The sequence below is a fragment of the Thunnus thynnus genome, chromosome 10 (assembly GCF_963924715.1).
Source record: "Thunnus thynnus chromosome 10, fThuThy2.1, whole genome shotgun sequence".
In the NCBI taxonomy this organism is placed as follows: Eukaryota; Metazoa; Chordata; class Actinopteri; order Scombriformes; family Scombridae; genus Thunnus; species Thunnus thynnus.
The window spans coordinates 9,301,199-9,325,568 of NC_089526.1; the positions used below are offsets into that span (position 1 = coordinate 9,301,199).

Here is a 24,370-nt window from a genome sequence, read left to right on the forward strand (position 1 = left end):
TCCCCAGTGAGTCAAATCAAGTAGATATCTTTCAACTTTCCAGTCTTTTAAGTGCTAAAGTTCCTCTTTTTGTTAGTATACTTCCACTGCAGCTCAACAAGGAAACACAAAGAGGGAATTTGATGCTAAAAAGATTGATATGACTAACTCAGACTGCTAAAGCCTTATAAAAGCTTCCGTGACTGTGTGGACACACGCTGTGTGGATTTTGACCCCCATCATTTACATTAAAAGCGCATTTGAAGGGGATCTCTTAATAGCTAGTATGATCAGGAGGAAAACCTCTTTCAATGTTCATTTGGCCACCTGACTGTTGTTCTAAGACAGATATGAAAAATCCTGAACCTATCCTTTAAGTCTTGGGTCTTCGGGCAGGCCTGAAGAGCTAACAAGTCCTCATTTTCGCCACTTTTAAAGCCAAACTCGAATCGACTCATACAGCTCATTTTAACCTCATCTATGACTTCCTTTCACTGTTAATTTCCTCATTTTTATGACTGGTTTTGTTATTTAAAGAGTGTTTGCTTTGTTTTTTAACCTTTGTAAAACATTGTACACGTAAATCGTTTAATAAAAAGTAGTAGATAAGCCTAGAACATTGTGCACTTAAGTCCCTTTAAATGCGGTGATTTTGCTACTGATTACATTGTACTATACTGTCATAGCTGTACTCCTGAAATGGCAACTGAAAGCACTGCATCTTCACTACTAGCAATTTCTCATAAATGAGGAACTAGTGCCCTGTACACATCGCCACACCGTGTCATTTGGGGTTTCAGTGAAGGGGGAGGAGAAGTACTGTGCGACAACGAACGGAGCTGCTCAGTCGATCTGTGACTCCCGCACCACACCGCGTCCACGCAGCATCAACTTCAAAACATATCGGAAATACGGAGGAGGGAGGGTGTTGTAGGGGATATCGACGGTTAACACCTAAATAACCAGCCGAGGGATAAAAACAGCGTCTCTAGGTAAGAATGAAACTGTCAAATAACGCTATATTGTTGTCGACCGATAGTGAAACAGTAGCACCGTGCGTGCTGGTGTGTGTCTGCTAGCTTGCTAGCCAGCTAACTAACGTCAGGCGGCAGTTAACCCGCAGCGGTTAGCTCAGCTCGGCTCAACTCAGCTCAGCTCGGCTCGGCTTGTCTTTCTTGTCACAGCTGGAGAGGATCAGTTGTACTTGGAGGTTGAGTTCTCTGTTGTGTTTACAGGATTATGGGTTTAAAAGTGTGGTTGATTATCTCTCGCCTTGGGTTAACATGTTTACGTCAGATAACTACACAACAGTTGATTAGCGTTAGTTAACAGTTAACGTGAGCTCCACTTTTAAATAAAACCCACCTCGATGTAAAACACTGTTTGAATGTTGATCTGCTTACACCATAAAAAGATCAAGGGAATATAGTTTTAATTTAACACTGTTCTATATAAGACAGCTCTGAAGTTTACTTGCTACACAACCGACAATATCTAAGCTAATTTAGTTAGTGTTAACGGGAGCTCAGTTTACCTTGCTTAACTTAGTTAACGCTAGTTAACAAAGCACATGAAAGTTTGCCTGCCTCTCAACTACTTCTGTGCCGCTGCTAAAATCACAACGACGACAGGAACAAAATGTTTGGGAAGACTTCCTCGACAATAAGAATTGGCAAGCAACTCGGTTTAATAAGAGATAGTTAGGTAAACGTTAACTAACGTTATACATGAGAGGCTTGAATTAGCCAAAGCTGGCTCCATGTTCACGGAGTGTTGAAAATACTCCGGTTATTCAACGATTGCGCCATTTCATGCCACTTTCTAGCTACAATCGCTGAACTTGGAGTCGAAACTGGTTGCATAGGCTATATTCTTTCACCAATATTCTCATGTATATCCTTCTCAGCAGAACAAAAGGCTGTGCGTGGCAGCCCCCTCCCCCCTCGACCTGTCAGATTGATTGAGTCCATACTTAAAAGTACGTTATGAGAGGACCAGAGCAGGGGGACAGATTGAGGGACCATCCTTTCATTTTCCACAAGAAAGATGTACCAGTAGCTTTATCTGTTGACAGCTGGGATGATATCTTTGTTGGGTTGTCTCAGGGTCACAGTATGGTCAGGATGATGCAGTCTGCAAACCCAGCCCTCCTCTCCTTACGTGTAACTTTATCAGCGAGACTTTATGTGTCAGAAACTTGAACACCACACACACGCAATCTTTCAAGCAACTCATTGGTTTACGTCTGTATTTAAAAATAGGACTCTAACAAGGTATGAATGTAAACTGTACTCTGCTTCCATGATATAAATTAATTTTTACCAGTAAACATCTTTAAAAATATATTTGAGGAAAAAAAATAACAATTGTACATAATAACTAGTTATCCTTATCAGCCTAAGTACCATGAGCATAGTTATAAAGTCAAATCTTTCTGCCCATTTTAAAACTGTACATTAACTACCATCTTTGTTTATCAATGGACAGTCTCTACCAATGGCGTCTACGCGTTTCCTGTCACTGTTACTTGCCAAAGTAAATGGTTCCCCTCCTTGCATAAACATAGGCAGCTTTTGCAAGTTGTTGAAATAAAGATAAGGATAGTTGTTGCAATACTATCTTCCTGTGTCAGGGTGATATCAAGTTTTTTTTTTTAAATCATTACATGGTTATATTATCAGTTTACACTTTGCTGTAACAGATAAAGTCTTCAGCACCAGTTTAGGTTTTTTTGAACCATAAGTTATATAGTGTAAAAAAAACAAAACAACAACAGTAATGTCAAACACCAATTACATGGTACTAGAACCTAAACTGATGCCTTAAAATGGTGAAATTTATATTAACAGCAGCAAAAACAAGACTACTCAATTTACCAATGAAATAAAACTATAAGAACATTTCTTAGCGTTTGTGTGCTATCATCAGGTAATGATTGATGTTTTTTTTTTACTAGATAAATGGAACAATAAGTTATGAGAACTGGAATTGATCAGTTTTCTGTCCACAGAATAATGCAGGCTCCTCATGTACCTGCTTGAACATCATATCTGCATGACTAATCTTTTTTACCCTGACAGACCACAGCACCCACGCCAGCTTACTGGAGATCAAACTAAAAGCTGTATGACATCCTTTATAGAGAGATCCGGCGTATTGTCACATTCTAGGCACAGCGTTAAAAATAACATGATACATGATTTTGTCAATATGATTTCAAGCTTGAAATGCAGTTCCATTAAACATGGGTTTTGTTCCTCAATCAGGGCTTTATGTGTCAGACCATCAGATATGATTTTGACATGGGGGGGTTTGTTCTGTATTATCTTTCTGCATTAGATATTCTCATGGAGCAACTGTTGGCAGAGTCACCTTGGGTCTGGTCAGTCTCAGGTTTTTGCAGGATTATTTAGTTTGAATAGACTAAATGTTACAAGTTGTTGCTCGTGGTGTTTACTCTCGTTTCTTCTGGAACTTGTTGCTCCAGTTTTGTTGTTGATTTTCTGGCCACCTGGGGGTTTCCTCATCTCCATGGTTGTCATCGCTAAGTTTGCAACCCACTGGATAAGTGAAGGTCCCCGATGGGTTGGTTATAGCGGGAGGTGCGCACCGCACTATGGAAACTGCATGTGCAAACCAAAGGCAAGAAAGATGAGATGAAAAAGTGGGAGGAAGGAGGATGATGATGTGTTTTTTCCCCCCTCCCTCTCTTCAGCAGTCTGTCCCAGCGGAGTCGGACTCGAGGGAACAGCCTTAGAGACATGTACCAGCTGCACCCGCAATGAATGGCCAGGGCTCAGGATGGGTTGCCATGACAAGGACGCTGGCACGTGTTGTTATGCAGACACCCCTTTTCTCAGGGCATGTGTGCACATTATTTCATTGCCTGGTCTTGCGTGGTTGGTGCTTGAGAGCAAAGGCCTGCTTGCGTATACAGAATCTGAATAATGTTTTTAGAGTCTGTTGTGTCTTAAGGGCTGTTAGTGGGTTGTATAAAGAGTATCTGTCCGATGTAAGAAAAATGATGCCGTTGTGTAAGAGCTGTTTGTAGTCTGCTGGCCACATCTGTCACCCAGATAAGTTTCTCTCCTATTTGTAGTATTAAATGCCAATTCCCAAAACCAGCTGAACTACTCCTGTTTATTAGCTTACACTTACAGGTCCTCACTGTACTGGTTTACAGCCAACGTCCTTGTCTGACGTGTCCATTTAAATGTCGAACCCAATGTAAAAACTTTAACCATGTAATCTAGAGAGATACCATTGTTTCTGATGAATGAGGAAACGATAACATAATTGTATTATTAACCACTTTTATTGCTGTGTGAAACGAAACTCACCATGACAAGGTTGTAAGGAAATGATTTTATCTTGTGACCTACGGTAACTGTAGTCAAGTCAATGTATAAACAGTCAGTCTTTACAACATACAGCACATTCTATCCTTAGACTTTTTTATAAATATTAAGATTTGCTGCTTTGTCATATATAGTAGAAAACAAAATATCTTTCGGTTTTGGACTGTTGGTCAGATAAAACAAGCAATTTGAAGTCACTCACTTTTGTAAGTTGTGGTGGGAGTTTTTCACTATGTTTTGACAGTTCAACAAATCAGCAGGTTAATCGATAATGAAAACGATAGCTAGTCGTAGCTCTAGATATTTACACGTTGTTAATGTGGTAGTTTCTCGGCAGCAAATTTTATTGTGGAGAGATAATACTGATTGTCGAGCAGAATGTTTGCCAGTAAAAAAGCACACTGAGGCCAAGGCTAAACCTCCAGGGGAAATATATTGTTGCTTTGATGCCAGACTTTGTACCACAGCTCTGCCCTGAGGCCAATGGGATGCCAAGCATGTTTCTGAAAGAACCTGTTAGTTTGTTCAAATCATCTGAGGTCACAATGAACCAACAACAGCCCACACAATACTGCCTGGCACAGAAAGGGTCTTATCAGTGATGTAAATGGTGAGAAGTTAGTGAGCAGGAACCTTTCCCTGCAAATTTGTTTTGTAAAATTGCTCATTGATAATTGTGTGGATCTGGTGAATTTTTTGGGGGGGGGCTGGTGCTTTTTGCCTTTTAATTGACAGACAGTGTAAGAACAGGAAAGATGGGGGGAGAGACGGGTACGGCATGCAACATGTCAGACTGTGGAGGTTAGGGTTACGTGGTATGCTTCTTAACCATTAGGCCACCAGGACGCCTCAAGATCTGGTGCATTGTCATACCGAAATAAGGTTTTGTTTAGGATCACTGACTTTTTGATTAATGAATAAATACTACAGTTAATTTAGTAGTAAATTTAGTCAAATTTATATACAAGATTTTTGTTAAAATATATTAGTTTTTACATTTTTGTTTGACTTAATCTAACATCAGGTAGCTCCAACCTGTTTTGGCATGAGAGCTACTTAAAAACAAAGAAACAAACCCATCAAGAGCTACAAATTTTCCCTTTTATTTTTACATACTTGGTGAATATTCAGTTTTCCTCCCCTTTGCATGTTGTCTCTGCTCTCTTCCTCTTTCTTCACTATTTGTCTGGATGAACTCGTTTTCCGACTTGATTTTCCATAAAACAGAGGCCAGCTGTAAGGTTTACACATCTGTTTCTAATAGTTGACAATATTTTGTTTCTGCCTCTATGTATAAGAGAAGTGGACAAAATATAAATATAATACCGTCCAGTACAACACAACTATAATAAACCATAGCCCAGAAAAAATACAACTCCTGACAAGTGTTTCAGCCGACCTGATGAATAATGTCAACTATCTTGTTCAGCCGTTGTTTAGAGGTCAATAGAAAGCAATCTACCACTAATCAATTGTTGTTACAAGCAATTAGTTGATTGATTGACAGATAATAAATAGCCAGCTATTTTTTTTTATAATTGATTGAAGATGTCAGCTTTGGCTTTTGGAAACAGACTTATCGATTTAATTGAGAATAATGAAAATAATCATTAGTTAGCACTTAACCTGTCTCACCCTTAACAGTGCATGCATACTGACAAATTGCTCCTCTGTAGACTAAATAGTAGATCCTGTACTACCACACATTCCCATTTACTCCATGGACTCCAAGCAGGACTTGAAGTGGATCCAGCTCAAGAAATAACACATGGTTTTACGCATACACTTTGTAAACAGTGAAAATCAGCTGCACATGCTGTTTCATCCAATAAACAGGGTGCCTGCAGATTCTTAAAAAAGTCTTAAATAAGATTTTTGGAATTTACGGTCATTAAATGTCTTAAAAAGGCTTATTTTTTAATTATGGTAGGTCTTAAATTTTGAGGTGATGCTTACTTACATGAGAAATATCTCCCCACAGGATTCACTAATTAGAATATGGTCGCAACTCACTCCAGTTCAGCTTTTTTTTTTTTTTTTTTTCTCTGGTCATTTTTCGATTGGTTCTCCACAGGCTGCCTGCTCTCACCAAGGTAACAGGATTAAAGAAGTACACAAAACAGTATGGATGATGCTCAGATAAAGACAGTTGGCCAGGGGGATTCAGAGGAGACACAAAGCCCTCTGTTATTTCTGATAGTTGCTAGAAACTTGATAATAATGTTTGTTGTGTGGAGCCCCCAACACAACATGAAGGAGAGGAGCGGACTTGTAATTTGGTGACCGCTTAACTGGAGTTTACAGGTTGAATAGACATAAAGAGAATGAAAGGTAGATATGCTGTCACGTGTGTCTTAATCAGGGGGGAATGAACTGCAACTGACTCTGTAGTTGCAACCACAACAGCCTTATTGTTTTACAGTGTTGTCAAAATGAACAATTCCAAGCAAATTGTAGTTAAAAGTTAAATTTTAAATTAAAATGCTTTAACACAAATAGTTTTATCCAATATGAAGCATAACAGTGGGACACAATTCATTGCATTTGCCATTAATTTGATTACTCTATGTGATTTTTACATATGATTGTTATATGGACATACAAAATTATCCAGAAAAATATCCCTACTAATATTGTGAAATTGATTTCAAACATGAACCTCAGCCCTAATGTGCGTTTGTTTTGCTCTGGAAAGGATATTAAATTTTCTCTGTCAAGGTCTTTTAAAAAGGTCTTTTAAAAGGCATTAAAGCATTAAAAACCATTGAATTGCCTCCCACATCTCCTTTTTTATTTGGAAAATGGCAATTCAATCCAGTTAACAGGCCACAGTTCTGTTCCACCCCTGTTTTTTTTTTTTTTTTTTTTTTTTTTTCCTCTCCACTCTTTAAGTAGCCACAGATCTGGACATTATTCCAGATCATTAGAGTACACATTTCCATTCCATCTAACCTCATTTTACTGATTAGTTCTCCTCTGGTGGCAGATGCACATGAATAAAATCAGTTGCAGTTGTCTGACTGGAATATACAGTAAAGGCAACCGGATATATACGCAAGTGTAATCATACAGCATGTGGGTGCTGTAGAAATGTAGACGAGACATCCACAGACTTTAACAATAGCATGCCAATAAATGTTCTGCAGACCTGCACGTTGATTTTGGAAGGACATTTGTTTCTCTGCCATGTAGTCTTCCTATCGCTGACAGAGAGCTGGAGGACAATAAATTTCTATAATCTCTCTTACTGACATCTATTATTGTCATCTTTAATGCCAGCTCCTTTTTTTATCTCATTGCTAGATAAATAGGGCAAATACCTTGACCTATTGTACGTGTTTAAATACATGATTTCAGTGGATAACAAGGCAGACATCCTTGTCGAAATTGCCTTACAGCATGCTCAAGTCAAGCTGTATCCCTGAGTGAGAGCTTAAAGTGAATCCTTGCGCAAAAGAAAGTGGAATTTCATGAACTTTCACCCCATTAACTGCAGTAGGTTTTAGTAGATTTAACATGAGGGTCAAACATTTAAGACTGAAGAGCGCTCGCTCATCCTCGGTAGGCTTGAACATATAGAAGTGATGACACACTCAGGCAGATGTGAAAGGCTTATCCTCTAATGCGGAGCCTTGCTACGTGCTTCAGCGGTGTTATGAGGTGAAGGTCTTTAACCAGACAGTGCAAGTTAGTCAAGGTTTTGTGGCAAGCTTTTCCATCAGCTCTCTTTTCATCTCCCTTTTGTAGAAATGCTCAACAGTTGTGCTCAGCATATATTTTTCTCGTCAGTATCTACGTAATAATTTAGCCCTCTTTTTGCTTCACAGAACTGCCTAAGAAGTAAATACCCGATGCTTATACAATAGCTTCCATTTTCCTTTGTTGCAGTGACATGTAGCAGACCAGCAGACAATAGTAGTCTCTATCCTTTGGGGAGAAGTGTATTCATAGGCAGAAATCTAAAACCTGTTGCAGTTTTTAAAGTGCGAACTGAAGTATATATGGTGACACCCCAGAAAGCTCACACTGCTTATAGACTGAGATGTTCCAAGCCTAGAGCCACATACTAGTACACATAGCATTGTGTACTGAAACAGGGATGTACCACATCTCTATTCTGTGCTCTGCTTATTTGATGCAAACCAGCTGGGCCTGGAATTTCTGGATCAGATACTACCAATTTTAAAAAAACCCACAAAAGGTTAAAAAAAAAAAAAAAGAGGCTCTCGCTGCTGAAACTGATTTGTGCATAAATGCTGCTGTGAAGTTTAGTGCAGGGGATGACTATCTGACAGTTGGAGAAAACAGAGTAGAAAAGTGACCAGGGCCATTAGAGACTCTGTATAAATGTCTGGTTAGGTAAACAGCCTCTGTGGAGACCCCCACTGGCTGCTGGTTTATGGCTGTCAGTGGGCTGTGCGTGTGTGCTATGCTGTCCCTTTGAGATCAGAACAACAGTGCTGACCGTAAGCCTTAGTCCCTAGATGATGATCTAAATATATAACTCCCATACTCCTACACCCCCCCCCCCCCCCCCCCCCCCCTTCCCCTTTTATTTTCTAGTCTGCTCTTCATTCCGACCCCCGTGTCAGCCTTCTTGGCTCCTCTTGCATTCATTCATGTGTATGCAAGCATGCATGTGGACATACATATGCATGTAATATTAATGCCCCATGGGCAGAAAGAAAATGTCCCATTTGTTGGATGTTATGTGCCATTATTGTTTAAAGCACACATTGCATAGTATAGCAGCAAAAAAAAAGAGAGGGAGAGAAGAGAGGAGGTGCTGGTAAGAAGACCAGAACAGACTTGCATTGGTGTGCAGCAGTATGTAATGTCATGCCAAACCTGCCTTTTTAAAATTCTAAATGTAGAAAGGAAGGATATCCGTGCAGGAGAGATAATGAAGTCAAAAGCACATAGTGTAACCAGACTGTTGGCTGCTCTCCCTCTCCCCCTCGAGCTCCTCTTAGTTTGCTTTGTCCTTTTCTTTCTTTGGTTTGCTCCTCATCCTCAGCCTTTTAGCTAGCACAGACAGATTTGTCTAAATCAAGTCGCTGGGTCTCAGTCTTGTATGCGTGTTAAGTCAGTGCCTAAGCTTTGTTGAACGAGGTGCCTGCTGCCAGATTCTCTCACTGTTATAAGCCAGCTCAAGAAGAATATGGTCCTCAAGCACTAGTGAAACGTAGACATTGCACCCCTTGTAAAGAGATTCATATATCCTGTTACAAATGAATGTGTTACTGGTAAATGGGTGAATAGGAAGGGTGTATCTTAGAAAGTTTCAGTTCATTCCCTGGGGGATTGCCTAATGCATGATACTTAGTCATGTAGCAGCTCAAACTTGCCCAACACATTGGATCTTATCAGCTATGTTTTGTCCTTGAAAACCTGAGATGTTTAATCATTTATAATCAGCTAGTGAGCGAGAAAAGGCATGAACCAGTTAGTAAGTCTTTGCAATTTTCCCAGTCGCTTGTTTTTGTGCTCCACATCTCTTGAGTGACGGAGCTGGATTCCCCTCCTGTGGGATTAACCAGAGTCTTAATGGCGTGATCTTTATAAACCATATCCATAATCTATGGCGTTATTAAAGGGGCCAGGCAAAGTGAGATGGGTCAATCTGCCATCTGCTCACATTTCCTCTTGAAGATGAAAATCCTCTGCATAGCATTTCCTCTCCTTTTGATCCACATGTTCCCCTTAGGGAAAAACCTTTATTGTCCTTGAATGGAAAATCCTGTCAGTCAGCTGTCTGTGTACCAAAAAGAAATACATGAACAGTACAGTTCAGCAAGCACGAGTTTGTCCGATGTCATCAATATATCTGTATAGTGGATCAAGTAGGCTGTATGTTTCAGTTGTAGTTTACACAGTTAAAGGACATTTTTCTTTTCTTGCCACCTTGGTTGTAGATTTAACTTATTCTCTGTCTGTTATGATAACATTTTAATTCTTACACGCCATCTTCACTGAGGAAACTTGGGAAGAAGATGTCAATATCATGCTGATGATTCAGCAGGCGTGAACTTAACAGGCGGGGAAATGCCTGCGTTACGGGCAACAATTGATCTCTGTCATTTCTTGAAATATTTTTTAAAAGCACAGCCAGGCAAAATAACAAAAACTGTTCGGGGGGAAAAAAGTCGTCTTTCGGTACAGAGATGGCATAGGCTTGTATGACATCAGTTTTTAAGTCTTAAGTGCAGTGTGAGACGTTGCAGTACTATTATGTTTTTAGACCTTTCATTCAAAGCGACAGACTTGAACAAAAAGTTTGGGTATGAAATATAAAACACTGAAGTGCATTGAAGAGCTGCCTCCTTAAAAACTAAATTTTAACATAATATGGTATAATGTACTATAAAACAGAGCAGCAAGGTTTAGTTGATTAATTGATTAGTTGCGAACTCTTAAATTAATTGGCATCTATTTTGATAATCGAGTCATTTTTTAAGAAGAAAATTTCCAAATTCTCTGATTCCAGCTTCTCAAATGTGAATATTTTCTGGTTTCTTTAGTCTCTAACGACACTAAACTGAGTGTCTTTGGATTGTGGACTGTTGGCTGGGACAAAAGAAGACATTTGAGGACGTCACCTTGGGCTTTAGGAAATAATGATCGGCATTTTTTACTGCTTTGTGACATTTTATGGACCAAACAACTAATCGATAAACCAAGAAAATAATGGACAGATTAATTGATGATGAAAACAATTGTAAAATCAGTAATGGTATTCTTTGTAGGCGTGAGGTTGCCAGCTGCTCTCTAGTTTTTTTTCTCTGTCTCTCCACCAGGCTCATAGCATTCAGTGGGATTAGGATTAGTGGTCTGAGGCTGGCTACTTTAACAAGCACTAATTGATTTGTGACTAAGAATGTGTTGGCTACAGCAGCAGACAGCACCAGAGCAGGGTTAGGAGTTATACAAGGTCAGAAAACACAATATTTCAGCGACCTAATGCAAAACAGGGCCATTGCAATGCAAATGCAAAAACAGGGCCATTGAGTTTGTTGGCTGTAGAATTAGGAAGTTTGATCCACACGGCAGTACACGGCATCCCGTCTGCCATCCACTTTGGGCAGCAGGCCTCTCTATGGGGAGGCATCTGCACTGGAGCTCACGCTGTGTCTGAGTAGTCGAGGCTATCCAACTGTGCTGTTGGGTCTCCGTGTAAACAAACACAATCCATTTGTTGGGCCTGTATTGCACACAATTAGTCATTGTTTGTATGGGAAAAAAACATTCTGCTGTAAGCACAAAATCGCTGATGTCAACAGTTTGGGCCAACGGGTGTCAGTCAATATAACTGTCCCTCCTCCTCTTCTATGTGTTCTCTTTCAGAGCCGCGCTGGAGCGATTGGTCCGGTTCCTGTCCATCCAGTTAGACCAGTGGCTGTCAGCCCAGGAAGCCGCTTTAGGTGTCTCATAACTGTGGATTTCATCATTATGGGACAATAGCTGTGGGCATCAAAGCTCTCCCTCCTCCTCCTTTTCCTCCTCCCCCATTTCTTTTTCTCTCAGCCTGACTTTCCGCTGAAACCCCCCACCCCCCACACCCCCTAACAAATATACAGTCACACACACACACACACACACACATCCAACCCTCTGACCACTCCTCCCACGCTGGTCATGGTACACACCCCCTGTTTCGCCAGCCAGTCAGGCAGTGAGTTAATGAAAGCTGTGTAATCCTCTGTAAAGTATAGGGCCTATACGGCTGCATATGCTCCCTTTTGTCATGGCGGCTGTTGTTGTTGCAGAGGCCTCTCTCAGGAGAGTACACGAGGGAGAACAGAAGGCAGCATAAAGCTCACAAAGAGAGAAAGAGAGAGGGAGAGTGAGGGACACTGACGTTGCCATTTATTTGACCGGAGGAGAATGAGCTTCGCAGGGAAACAAATGGAATTCATTGGGGGGTGAAACAACATGATGTGGGACTGGCATTACCACCCCACGCTAATCAAAAATTGGACCAACAGTCAACTTTGGAGATATTTGCCACATACTTACCTGCACCAAGGAATGCAGTGAAATAGAAAAAAGTAAACAAGACTTTTTTTTTTTTTCTTGGTTTTGAATATTTTTCTATTTGCCCTCTCCTTGGTGGTCTCTTTGATTGATAACCTACCAAAAGTGCCTTTTTGTGTTACTTTTGACTATTTTTTTACTTCCTCCATATTCAAACTTCATATTGCCATAGATTGTTGTATATAACTCTCCATACATGAATCGCATTCAGTGACTGTTATGAATGCCATATTTTAGAGAGGGCACATAGCATATTTGACACGACACAAGCCTCCAACAAACACACAGTTGACAATCATCACCTTCCTGACTTTTGTTTCTGCTTGTGGAGAGCTTCCACAGCCCCAGCATTAAATCACTTAAAAGTCAGGTCGCCCAAGACCAGCGTGACTTTTTGCACAACCTCCTCAAGACCTTCGTTGCTTTGACAACGCAGAGCCTTCGCCATGGTCAGTTTCCAGTCCAAATGGCGCTACCTTTTCATGTTCCTGGGCATCCAGCTGGTGGTCATGGCGCTGCTGTCACGAGAGGGCTACCAGAAGAGGGTCACCTACTTCATCCGCATCTTCCGTAAGCCTGACACCACTGGTTTGTCAAATCGGAACCATACAACAGCCGGCATCACCGGAGGGGATGTATATGCCAACCTCTCCCACTTACCCAAAGCTCATAACCATGGAGACGCCATGCCCTTCTGCCCTAAGACGTCCCCTTTGATAGGTGAGCTGTCTCACTGCTTTCTGTGTTCATCTGTAGTACCTCTTCCGCACTAAACCTCTGAAGACAGCACTGATTTATGAACAAGCACACCTTTCCTTATTGCACCTTGTTGTTGCTCCTTGATCTTGTCCCTTCACTTTATTGTCTGATTTACTGATAGCTCAGTGTTTCCTTGTAAGTATCTTTCTTTCAGCCAACATCGTGTCGCAATTGAACAGCTGATTGTTGATTGTAAAGGTTTTTCTTGTTTAAGGTGGAGATATGTAACTTAAGTGCCTTCTCTAGAAATTGTGCAACAGCTGTTGTGTTGAGTCACAGGCATGGATTACATTGTCTTTTTTTTTTTTTTTTTTTTAACACAGTAAGTGTCTGTTAGTGAATGACTCACTTGAGTGTCCAGCAGTACTGAAGCTTTGACGCTACTGGGATTTTATGAGAATGTGATTGCTGCTAGGAGAGTTTCATCCGCCATTATTTCTGATTTAGTAACAGCAATGAAATAAGGACCAAGGTTGTCATTTAAAATACATTTTTCAAATGCTAATTTACAAGAAAAAATACATCAGGAACCAGCTTCTCCTCACACAGGACACAATGTATATACACATTGTTACATATCCTCTATTTGTCTGTTCCTTGCCACACACTTGTTACACATTACCTAGACATCCTGGTCCTGCTTAATGTTTATTCAGTATATCCTAACTATAATGCACTCTCAAAGCAGGCTTAGTTTACTGCTTTCCGGGCTCTGCCCTCTGCCTCTTTGTTCCCACATCATTGCCAGTAATTTAAAACTACACGCTGATAACTGAGCCAGAGGCCATGGGCTACTTTTCAAGAAAACATAATGGAAAAAGGTCATTGAGGTATTACGAGGGGAGAATGACTGGTATTCTTGTACCGCAACAGTCCAAACAGGTCAGGTTAGAATGTTAGAGTCAAATTTTGGGCAATGTATGTTTGAATTTTTCTGTCATTACAAGGTTGCTTGGCCTGCGTTCACAATACTCATCATAGTCATCATACTTAGTTAGCTAGATAGAGACTATGTGTTCACATGTAGCCTGTTTTCACATCATCAGCTTTTGTGCTGTGGAGAAAAAAAAAATCTGTTTTGTAAACTGATATATTTTGACAGTATACTGTGACTGTGTGCACTGCACCACACATCATAGACGCTCAGATCTCAAAGTTAGAACTGTAGATTTAAGCATCTGAGCAAAATCTAAGCATAAAAAATCTGTAATAAATTATATTTTGTGGTTATTTCCACAGAGACGAGCAGGAAGCACTTTACTCATTTGCATACTCAAATATACTTGTCTATGCTACTTAAATTTAAACAAAGAACACATGCCAGAACTGCTATTGATACATTTGAAAGACATCCGACTCTGTGCTGGTATCAAGATTTTTCTCAGTTCAGCGTGTTTGAGTGTTTTAAATGGTGACATCACATTCAAATCATGGATTGTCATACTCTAACCACATTATTTGCCTTCACTCCATTAAACTCATCCCTTTTTTTCCGTCTCACTGGTAATGACAGCACACCAATTTCTCTTCACAGGTGGGCCGATCCATGTCAGCTTTCCATCAGGGCTCACTCTAGCAGAGGTTCAGAGGAAAAATCCACTCGTGGTGCGCGGAGGACGCTACAGGCCACCGGACTGTGAGGCTAGGCATCGGACCGCCATCATCATTCCCCACAGACACAGAGAACATCACCTTAAGTTCCTACTCTACTACATACACCCTTTTCTGCAGCGGCAACAGCTCAACTATGGGATTTATGTCATTCATCAGGTGAAAGACACACACAAGCAAATCATATACTGTACACTAAAGGAAGATTCAAAGGGTGAATGAGGGATTTTACATTTGCGCTGTTTAGTTTTGGTTACATATTATTATTATTTTGTGAACTAACAAGAGCAATGAACCCCTTTAGTGTAGCATTCACTACAGTTCAGGCTAGATGAAGACTGCCCTCTAGTGTGCTGTTACTGAACAAGCATGTCAGAGGCTGAGAATGCCAAAGTGGTTTAGAGGGTTTAATCTCCTTAGCTGCTTGTAACAGTTCATTGATGTTTACTCCTCTGCACTTTATTATCACTTCTCGAGCTGGATTTGTCATCGCAGAGTCATATTGTGGGATCTTATTTGTATAATTTGTCTTGTCTCTGCTTTGTGGGTACCTCGAAATAAATCTAGTAGGTTGATTCACAATGAATCAGATGATGTGCCGCATTTTATTTTAGGATGAAACAGAAAAATTAACATATGAATAAGGTTTGAAAAATATGATGCAACAGTAACATTGTGGTAGGGATGAACAGTACATCTGTATTTATCATTTACTGTAGGTTGTTGTAATCATATCATTGGATTTTTGTTGACTGAATAACCATAACCTGCAAGAATAACCACAATACCACCACAATAACCTGTAGATTATTGTAATATTTTTCCCCTATCATATTATATATGCTGACCCCTTTTATGAGTAAAGTTCTCACTTGATTAAATGCAGTTAAAAGACATGGATTTAGGTTGTCATTTTTTTTTACACAGTGTCTGTTTACTCTGCAGGCTGGAAACTACACTTTTAACAGGGCCAAGCTGATGAATGTGGGTTTCCGGGAGGCCATGAAGGAGGAAGACTGGGACTGTCTCTTTTTCCATGATGTGGACCTCATTCCGGAGGACGATCGCAACACATACGTTTGCGACTCCAACCCCAAACATGCAGCCATCGCCATGGACAAGTTTGGCTACAAGTACGTCCATTAAAGAATTTACTCTTCACAGACGGAAACATTACACATCCTATGTCCCACAGTTTTTGTAATACCTCCTTTTACAATCCTCTCAAGGCTTCCGTACAAGATGTACTTCGGAGGAGTGTCAGCTTTGACGCCGCTGCACTACCTTAAGATGAATGGCTTTCCCAACAACTACTGGGGCTGGGGTGGAGAGGACGATGATATTGGAGTCAGGTGAGAATAATTTTGGCCAGTTGCTCTTAAAAGAGTTATCCACTGATTAAATCAGGCACTTGTGTAACATTGCTAGACTCGTGATGGGCAGTAAAAAAAAAAAAAAAGAACCAGAGACTCACATTCTTCTGCCTTGTCAAATCCTGGCGCCTACATTACCCACATTGCAACCTGACTGCAAACAGTTCTATCAGAGATTTGTGCGTGTTGTGCAAGCAGATGCTAATGTAGCCTCGAGCTGCAAGCCTCAAGTAGAGATGAGGAGCTCTAGTAACCTTACTTCTTTCTAACTACACACCCTCAGATCTTTTTTTTTCATCTTCACACTTGTAGTCCTTATCCTCATCTGGCATTGTAGCTATTGAGGCAGTTTATCAGACTTTGTATAAATTCTTTTGATTCTCCCTCTGGAGCCACAAAAGACTTTATACCACTTTTTTTTCCGCATATGCAGCAGTACTACTGAAAATTGAATTTTATGTGTAAAATCGATGTGCTTTCCTGTCAAGGTTCATCTGTGCACAAACTGCATCCATACCCCATCACACATGAATGTTTCCAGTAATCAATCTCTGCCTGAATGATGACTGAACTCTGAAGTCCTGGTGTAAAAGTTATACTTTTTGTAGATCTCTGATTTGACGCTGATATTTAACACTGACCAAAAGCATCCCTCAGTTGATCACAAAGTAAAGATTTTGAGGCCCAATATGTAACTATTCGCATTAAAATGTCTAAAAATGACTAGACCTATGCTATATATTTTATTTAGTTGTGTACTTGCATTATCCCAAATGTTTCCAACAATGTTCAAATGTTTAATAATGAAGACAACAACTCCCATGATCCCACACTACTTCACGACCTCACCAAACTTCGTCTTTTGTTATTGTTTTGATTGAGAGACCCCTAGTGGCAGAAAACGACACATCGTGCGTTTAAACATCTATCGAACAATAACCACATTCCGACTGTGTTATCTGTCTTCTCAGGGTGTCTCTGGCGGGGATGTATATCACTCGCCCATCACTAAAAGTGGGCCGTTACAAGATGATTAAACACAAACTGGACAAAGGAAATGATGTGAACCCAAAGAGGTACAGTAAACAAGTCGGTGCATTTGGTTAATGTGGAAAATGTGCAGCAGAGCTGTAAATAAATAGAAGTTGTAGTATTTACTGTGTTTTTTAGAGTGTGGCTTACCAAGGGGGAAATATTTAAGATAGTGGTCAAAATGAGCCAGCACCCAGACAGAATTTACTCGTTAGCTGTGTCCACACTATGTGCTTCACTTTTCATTTCCCCTTTTTTCCTTCACTGTAGAGGTATTTGACATGAGCTGACACAGCCTGGTCTAAATATTTCTCTCTATTTACTACACGTTTTAATGTCAGTTATGATGTTGGGTGTTGTAAGACTTGTAAGCTTATTCTGCAGTTGCTATCAATGCAGAAGAAGCCACTTAAGCTTAGAGTATCAGTATACCAAAGGGTAAAAGGTAAACGTTGAAAAAGTTCTCGTTTTGTTTCCCGTCTCAAGGTTCAACATGCTTGCCAAGACGCGTCAGACCTGGAAGCTGGATGGAATGAACACAGCTGATTATGAGATAATCTCACGGAAATACCTGCCCCTCTACACCAACATCACTGTCAACATCGGCACTGAGGCCGGTCTACATCCTACCCCCAAAACACCACCTCCTCCTGCCAAAGCTGCAGGAAAACCTGCAGCCGGAGCACCAGCGAAAGGCTCAACCAAACTCAAAGAGGGCCACTCAGAGAAATAGTCGACCCTAAGACATCCCTAATCGTGTTTCACTCTGCCATTACTTCGGTGGGATAATCCTATCAGTGCATGCTGTAGGATGATGGTTTTTTCTCCTTGGTGGCCTGGGGTTTTTTTTGTCCATTTTAATCTTTTTCATGTGTTAGTGGAAGAATTATTTTACGGAGAATCAACATCATACTCAGCCAGAGATTCTCTTCTGCCTGCGGTGACAGTGAGACAGTCATTTGGGTGATTAAAAACACCTGATTTACTGAAAATAAAAAAACAATAGACATGAAATTCTCAACCTGCTCTAGATGACGGCTCTCAACCTTGGATCCTGTGACATCAACGATTATTATTCCAAGGGAGCCACAGCAAAGAGTGAAGGGTAAAAGTTGGACTCTGTGAGTTTATATATCTACAGCGCCATGGTCGCTGGTTAAACCTTGCGATGCCTTAGAATCTTGTTCTTTATTTTTGTCTTTTCACTCGTACCTTACTTAATTTAGAATACTGTGTTTTTAATGGAGCAGTAGCTGCAATTTCCAGCAGTCACACTGTGCCACAACAGAGTCAGACTCTCTTTTTTTTTTTTTTTTTTTTCTCTAAGCCAATGAATACATGAGTCAAGGAGACGATTTTTGTTTCCAGTTGAGTGTGTGAAGCTGCTATAACGAGTAATGAATGAAGGAACTTGACAGATTTGTGTATTATTATGATTATTATTATTATTATTATTATTACTGCTTCAAACATAACAGCATACATATCCTATCCATCTGCAAATACCCAGGGCCGGATTTAGAAAGGGTTCTCATACAGATGCTGTTCTACAGTTTATCAAAAGATCGACTAAAGCTTTCTTATGTTTTCCAAGTTATATCTGTGGAAATATCAGTGGGCTATACAGTGACAATATTTTAATTCTGTACACAAATGCTGAAATACAGTTCTTCAGTGTAGCGTTCATCTCAGCAGTAATTCAACAGAGCCTTTCAAATCATTTCCTTGTATTTCAGCACATCATCCAATATCTACAACCTTTGATTGCATTTTCTTTTTGTGTGTTTTTGTTTATTTGCCTTTATCGAATAGAACAGGTTTTGATGACAGTGATCAGTTCTCTGCCTTGAGACGAGCTTGTAATTCACATCATAATGGAGTCTGTCTTGCATATATATATATACTTTTATATATATATGTGGATTATGTACAGTATACATATATAGCTCAATATCTAAATGTGTCACTCGAATGCTGGCTTGCACCCTCAACACTTTACATGCAGTAAATATTTATAATGTGCTATTTTTTATTTTTTTTTTTGTATTGTATGTCCCCTCTTCTGTCCTTTTGAGCTGAAATACAGAAAGTGCTCAAAAAATATCACTTCTGCATCAGGCTCAGATCAGTGCAGGTCCGTGAGTGTAGATTAGTCGATGTTTCAAGCTCAAGCAACCAAGTAGCCAAATTTATCTATCTACACAAACAAGTTAGTTCAGCTTGAGCCCAAAGCATAACACTAATCTTTGTAATCGCTGTTCCAAGGAAATACAGTGGCACCAGTTGTGGTGGTTATCATGTTGGTACTTCACTTTGATCCTTGAAGGATTAAATGCTATTTTGTGATTTGAAAAGAAATTTTCCTATATCTATGTTATTTGAAAACCCACAAAGTAACGTCTAAAGGCATTGTGGTCAGGTGGAGATGTGATAAATGACAGCGTGTCTGAGAAATGTAAAGGAAAATAAAGATCTCTTCAGCAATATTTGCAGGTTGTAAGTTTGATACAAGGAAACATGCCGTGATTCTCTATCTTTTCTCATTATATTCTTTTCATGTCTATTTCAAATACAAAAAACCCCCTCACACGTTCTAATCGCCGTCTGTGACTCTTGTTCTTTAACAAGTTATCACATGGAAAGATCTGCAATGTCCTCTCCACTAGTAGTGCCCTTGTACTGCATGTCGACAGTCCACCCTCCTCTTCACTCTGTTGACAGATTTGATTGTTTACACGATATAAAATAAAATCCCTTTACCCAATGAGTGTGGCTGTACTGGTAGGTAAACGAGCTGAAACCAAAGATGACTATGTGGAAAGCTGTGATGATAAACAGGAAATGTGTGTGTGTGGGTGGTTGTACACAGTGCACTCCACAAATTGTGAACGATTCCTGGAAAGCTGTATGATTCTGTCTGAAAGGACAGGCCTATCATTTCTCTCTATCAACATTTGTAGCCTCTTTCCATTCCGTGTTTAAAATGGTCTCGAAACCATCATGTATTCGGATTCCCCTAAAATTCACAAAGCCAACAGATGATTAAATCCTGTACAGGTTTTTCAGTGGAGGGACGAGGATAGTTCATGATGACTATTAGGGGTTTTTTTTTTTTTTGGGGTCAGTGTAGATGTGTTGACAAATGTTGTAATGAAACTTATTTTTATCTTCGTATCATTGTGGTATCGGTCTGTTGAAGTGGACAAGATAAGCTCTGAGAGTGGTTGCCTGTGATTTTCATGAATAGATGACTACATACTGCAATATCATTTTGATGTGAATTAATATCCAACTCCTATGGCCTTAGCAGCACATCCAAGACTAGTATTTAAACACTTCACTAATACAATCGTATCTTTATATCAAGACTAAATATGCATGGTAAAGAACCTGTTAGTAAGGGTATGGGAATGTACTGAGCACCATGTGGAGATGATACATATCAGTGCCCTCTTAGAAAATATCAAGCATGCTGAAGTGTCTATGTTGTGAACTGGAAACTGTCTTATTGTGACTGTGATGGAAGTTTCCATCTGTTGTGCAGAGCTCTCCTCACTGTTGTGTAAAATTTAGAGGATATGAGTTGGGCATTTTGAACACAATATACAAGGGAAGCTTAAATTCCCAAAGTCACAATGCACAGTCTCCATCATTTACTGTGTAATACTTGACCTTATGTTTCATGTTTTTTTTGTTGTTGTTGTTTGTTTTTGTTTAAAGCTATTTAGAGTTTGATTTGACTTGACTCCGTTCTGATGTGGATAAGCTCAACAACCACAGAAAGCAGTGATCACAGGGTAGTACTGAAGCAACCAAGGGCAATGTGACTTTGTTAGTTCTTCTGCACAGTCCAGAGTGGCCTTAAATTCATTAATAAACTGATTATTCAAAAGAAATGCTGTCACTTTTTATAAAAAAAAATTGTTTTAGCTGAATTTTTTGTCATCTTGTGATCATGTTTTTTTGTTTTATATCTTAACACAAAGTGAAACATGAGTCAGAAGCACTTTGTCCTCTACAGCAGTGGTTCCCAACCTTTTTCCTAAATGTAATCAGTATTTGCTGTGAGCACGCTTTGCTTTTAAAACAACACCAGTTCTCCTCCGTACACCTGCACACAGGTTTTTAAGGTACTTGTTATAAACTTTTAAAACAACCCTTACATTTTTTTTTGTTTTCCTCACAGAAATGATGAATGAATCCAACAACAAAAACAATTCTTACACCTCCTAGTGGAAGCCGGGACCCCCAGGTTGGGAACCAGTGCCCTATAGTACATATCCAGACCAATGATGCATCCTCCCCAATACACAATGTCCACCTCCAATATCTGTTCAACAAAAAAGTTTCTTTAAGTATGTAATAAAACATTATGACCCACCCTGCACACCCCAGAAAGACCTCAAGTAGGTGATTACAGATATGATCAGGTTTTCAATCAATACAGACTCCCAGAATTAAATGTTGGATTTTGGTACCATGTATTTTTGCTGCAGAGGCTCAAAGTGGCGCTATATTCAAAATGAGCGCAGTCATTCCTGTTTGTATAATGTTTGCGCTGTAAGCTGCTGTAAAGCTGGTTAGCCTTTTTATGATGGAGAAGAGATCCAAATTGCTCCCATCATTTAATAACAACACTTGTTATGGTTTAAAGAGTCTTAAATTACCTTTTAAAACTACCAATACTATATATATGTTAGTCCCTATTTGTCCATAAAAGCAAAATGAGCAGTTAAGGACTTTAAAAATACTATCTTGAGTAAAAATAAATTAATGGATGATTTGTATTTGTAGATGAAAGAATGCATTTTGACCATGATAGTTATCAGTTGGTATTTATTTGAAAGGGCGGTACTTCTTTCATCTATGAGCTATTTAAGAGGGGGCCAATTTTTTATGCTCTATGATACATTTCTAGGTAAGTTTGAAATCTTATCCCATAATATCTTTTTCATGTAAGTATTAAAAAGATTGCTGGTATACAGTTTTAAAAAAAAGTCCTAAGGATGACCAGGTAAGTAACCACACCAACTCTGGAGGCTGGTCTGTTTATTTTCCTCTGGGGACACAATCACTGTCAGAGAATATAGGCTTAAGTTCAGGCTTGAGCTGAAGGGCCCACGGACACTGCAGGTGGGATTGGACTGGCTCTAGTCACGGAGAGGTGGGTTAATTAAAGGAACAGGCCAAAGGTGAATTTTTGTCCAGTCATGTTCCGTATTACTGGAAAAAAAAAAAAAAAAAAAAAAAAAAAAAAAAATCCACCCGCCGAGACGGGCCTTGGGTTATGGGGAAAGCACCTCCACTCTAGCTTCTGGGAGCTCAAATGCTGGTGTCCTTTCTCTCCAGCTGCTGGCTGCTCCAACCAGGTTCGCACTGTCCTGACTTGATACAGTTGGGCTTCCTTTCCTGGACTTCCCTCTACAATGTTGGTTCCTCAGAGATAATTAGTCTATTGCACATTCCCAGTGTATTCCTCCACAGGTTAATTCCTCTTGGTTAGTTTTCTATAAACCCCCCCCCCCCATCCTTCCATTAAAAAAATGGTTAAAAACATGCCAGGCCAGGCTAAAACTTTCTACCACCAGGTACTTACTTTCCTGCATGTGCGGTGCTTTTGATCCAGACCAACTCCCTCAACAACGGCCCTCTGATCCTCTCTGCTTCATGTTGATCAGGTTTTTTTTCACCCTTTGTTGCACTTGGCATGCAGAAATACCAGCATGCAGCTCTAAACAGCCCAAATCGAGACACTTTTTCTCCTCAGCTCTGCAAAGGAAACCACACATCCCACTTTCTCTCAATTTGTGGTCATGATAGACTGAATGATGAACAGCCCCAGACCCACATGAGTTGTAGCCGCTGCTGACAAAGCAAATCAAGCTTACCCTTATGTGTACAGTTGCCACAAATCCCTTCAGACATTTGAATGTTGGTACTTTTGAACTTTCAATACCATTTGTTTGGAGGAGGAGCAACATGTGAAGTGAAATAAAATAAAAAATAAATAAAAAGTCTGGCACATAATCGTCCTTAAAACCTCAAATTCTCACCAGGCCAGCTGGTTCCCTGTGGTTCCAGTCTTTATGCTAAGCTGGTAATATTTCATATGTAACATATCAGAGTGGTATCTATCTTCTCATCTAACTCTCAACAAAAAAGCGAATAAGTCAATTTTCCAAAATATTCCTTTAACCTTTTTTTTAATAAGAGAGGATATGTGCACTATCACTGTGGTCAGAAGTGTGCTCTGTTGCACCTGTAAGCACATCCAACAGTGACTTTAGGGTGTATTGGCCACATCCAGTACACTTCCATCACTGTAGCAATGTGCTAACTTTACCACTGGAGGATGACAAAAATACAATTGTCATCTGATATTAAATAACTCTTTAATGAGTGGGTGGAGTTCAGAGTGGTCAGCGTTGTTGATGTTTTAAGTTGTCTGGTGCGGGTCACTAGACGGTGGTGGGGTCAGATACAGTTCATTACTGCAGAGGTGTTAAACAACAACAAACTCCTGAACTCTGAAACAAGCTCTTCTGGTTTTTTAAAAGGGTCAGTAGATTGAAAAAGATTTTTTTTGCTTCTGTGTCTGAGTTCTAATCAGTGGCAGAACTAGGAATTCTAGGAATGATTAGTCATTTAAATGATTAGTTGATGAAATTAATTGGCAACAATTTTCATTATCATTTAATGGTTTAAGAACTTTTTCAAGCTGGTTCCAGCATCTCAAATATAAGGAGTTACATTTCCTTCCTAACATTACATCGAAAATCTTTGTCTATTTGGACAAAACAAGAAATCTGAAGAAATTATCATTGGTTTTAGGAAACTACGCCGGACATTTATTTTTTATAGACTAAAAATGTAATAGATTAATCAAATAAACAGCAGATTAATTGATAATGAAAAATAATGGGAAAAAATGAAAGCTGTAAACTTTTTTAGTTTTATGGTAGAGTAACCCAGGATACCAAAAATCTAAAAAAAAGAAATACATTCACAATGAGTGACAGAGACATAAGGTTGATGGTAACCAGGATTTTTTAAATGAGTTTTGGAGAGTACCTAAATCCTTTACATGAAGGATGACTTTCAGTGAGTCAGACTCATACATACTTAAAGGTGATATACTTTCACATGTTGTGCTTTACAAAGAGCCACATGGTGGTGCTTTTTAATCCAGTTTTGGTTAATTAAAAAAAAAAAATCTTTTAACAA

The 24,370-nt window shown here is 39.6% G+C and overlaps 1 protein-coding gene across 1 annotated transcript; it reads left to right on the forward strand.

The window, feature by feature from the left end:
- Nucleotides 1-754: 754 nt before the first annotated feature.
- Nucleotides 755-21,042, forward strand: si:dkey-199f5.8 (beta-1,4-galactosyltransferase 3). The gene is made up of 7 exons (XM_067600815.1): nt 755-971; nt 11,682-13,091; nt 14,665-14,900; nt 15,687-15,874; nt 15,971-16,093; nt 17,086-17,190; nt 17,633-21,042. The coding sequence occupies exons 2-7, from the start codon at nt 12,818-12,820 to the stop codon at nt 17,877-17,879; spliced, it is 1,173 nt and encodes a 390-aa protein (XP_067456916.1). The 5' UTR covers nt 755-971; nt 11,682-12,817; the 3' UTR covers nt 17,880-21,042.
- Nucleotides 21,043-24,370: the final 3,328 nt, after the last annotated feature.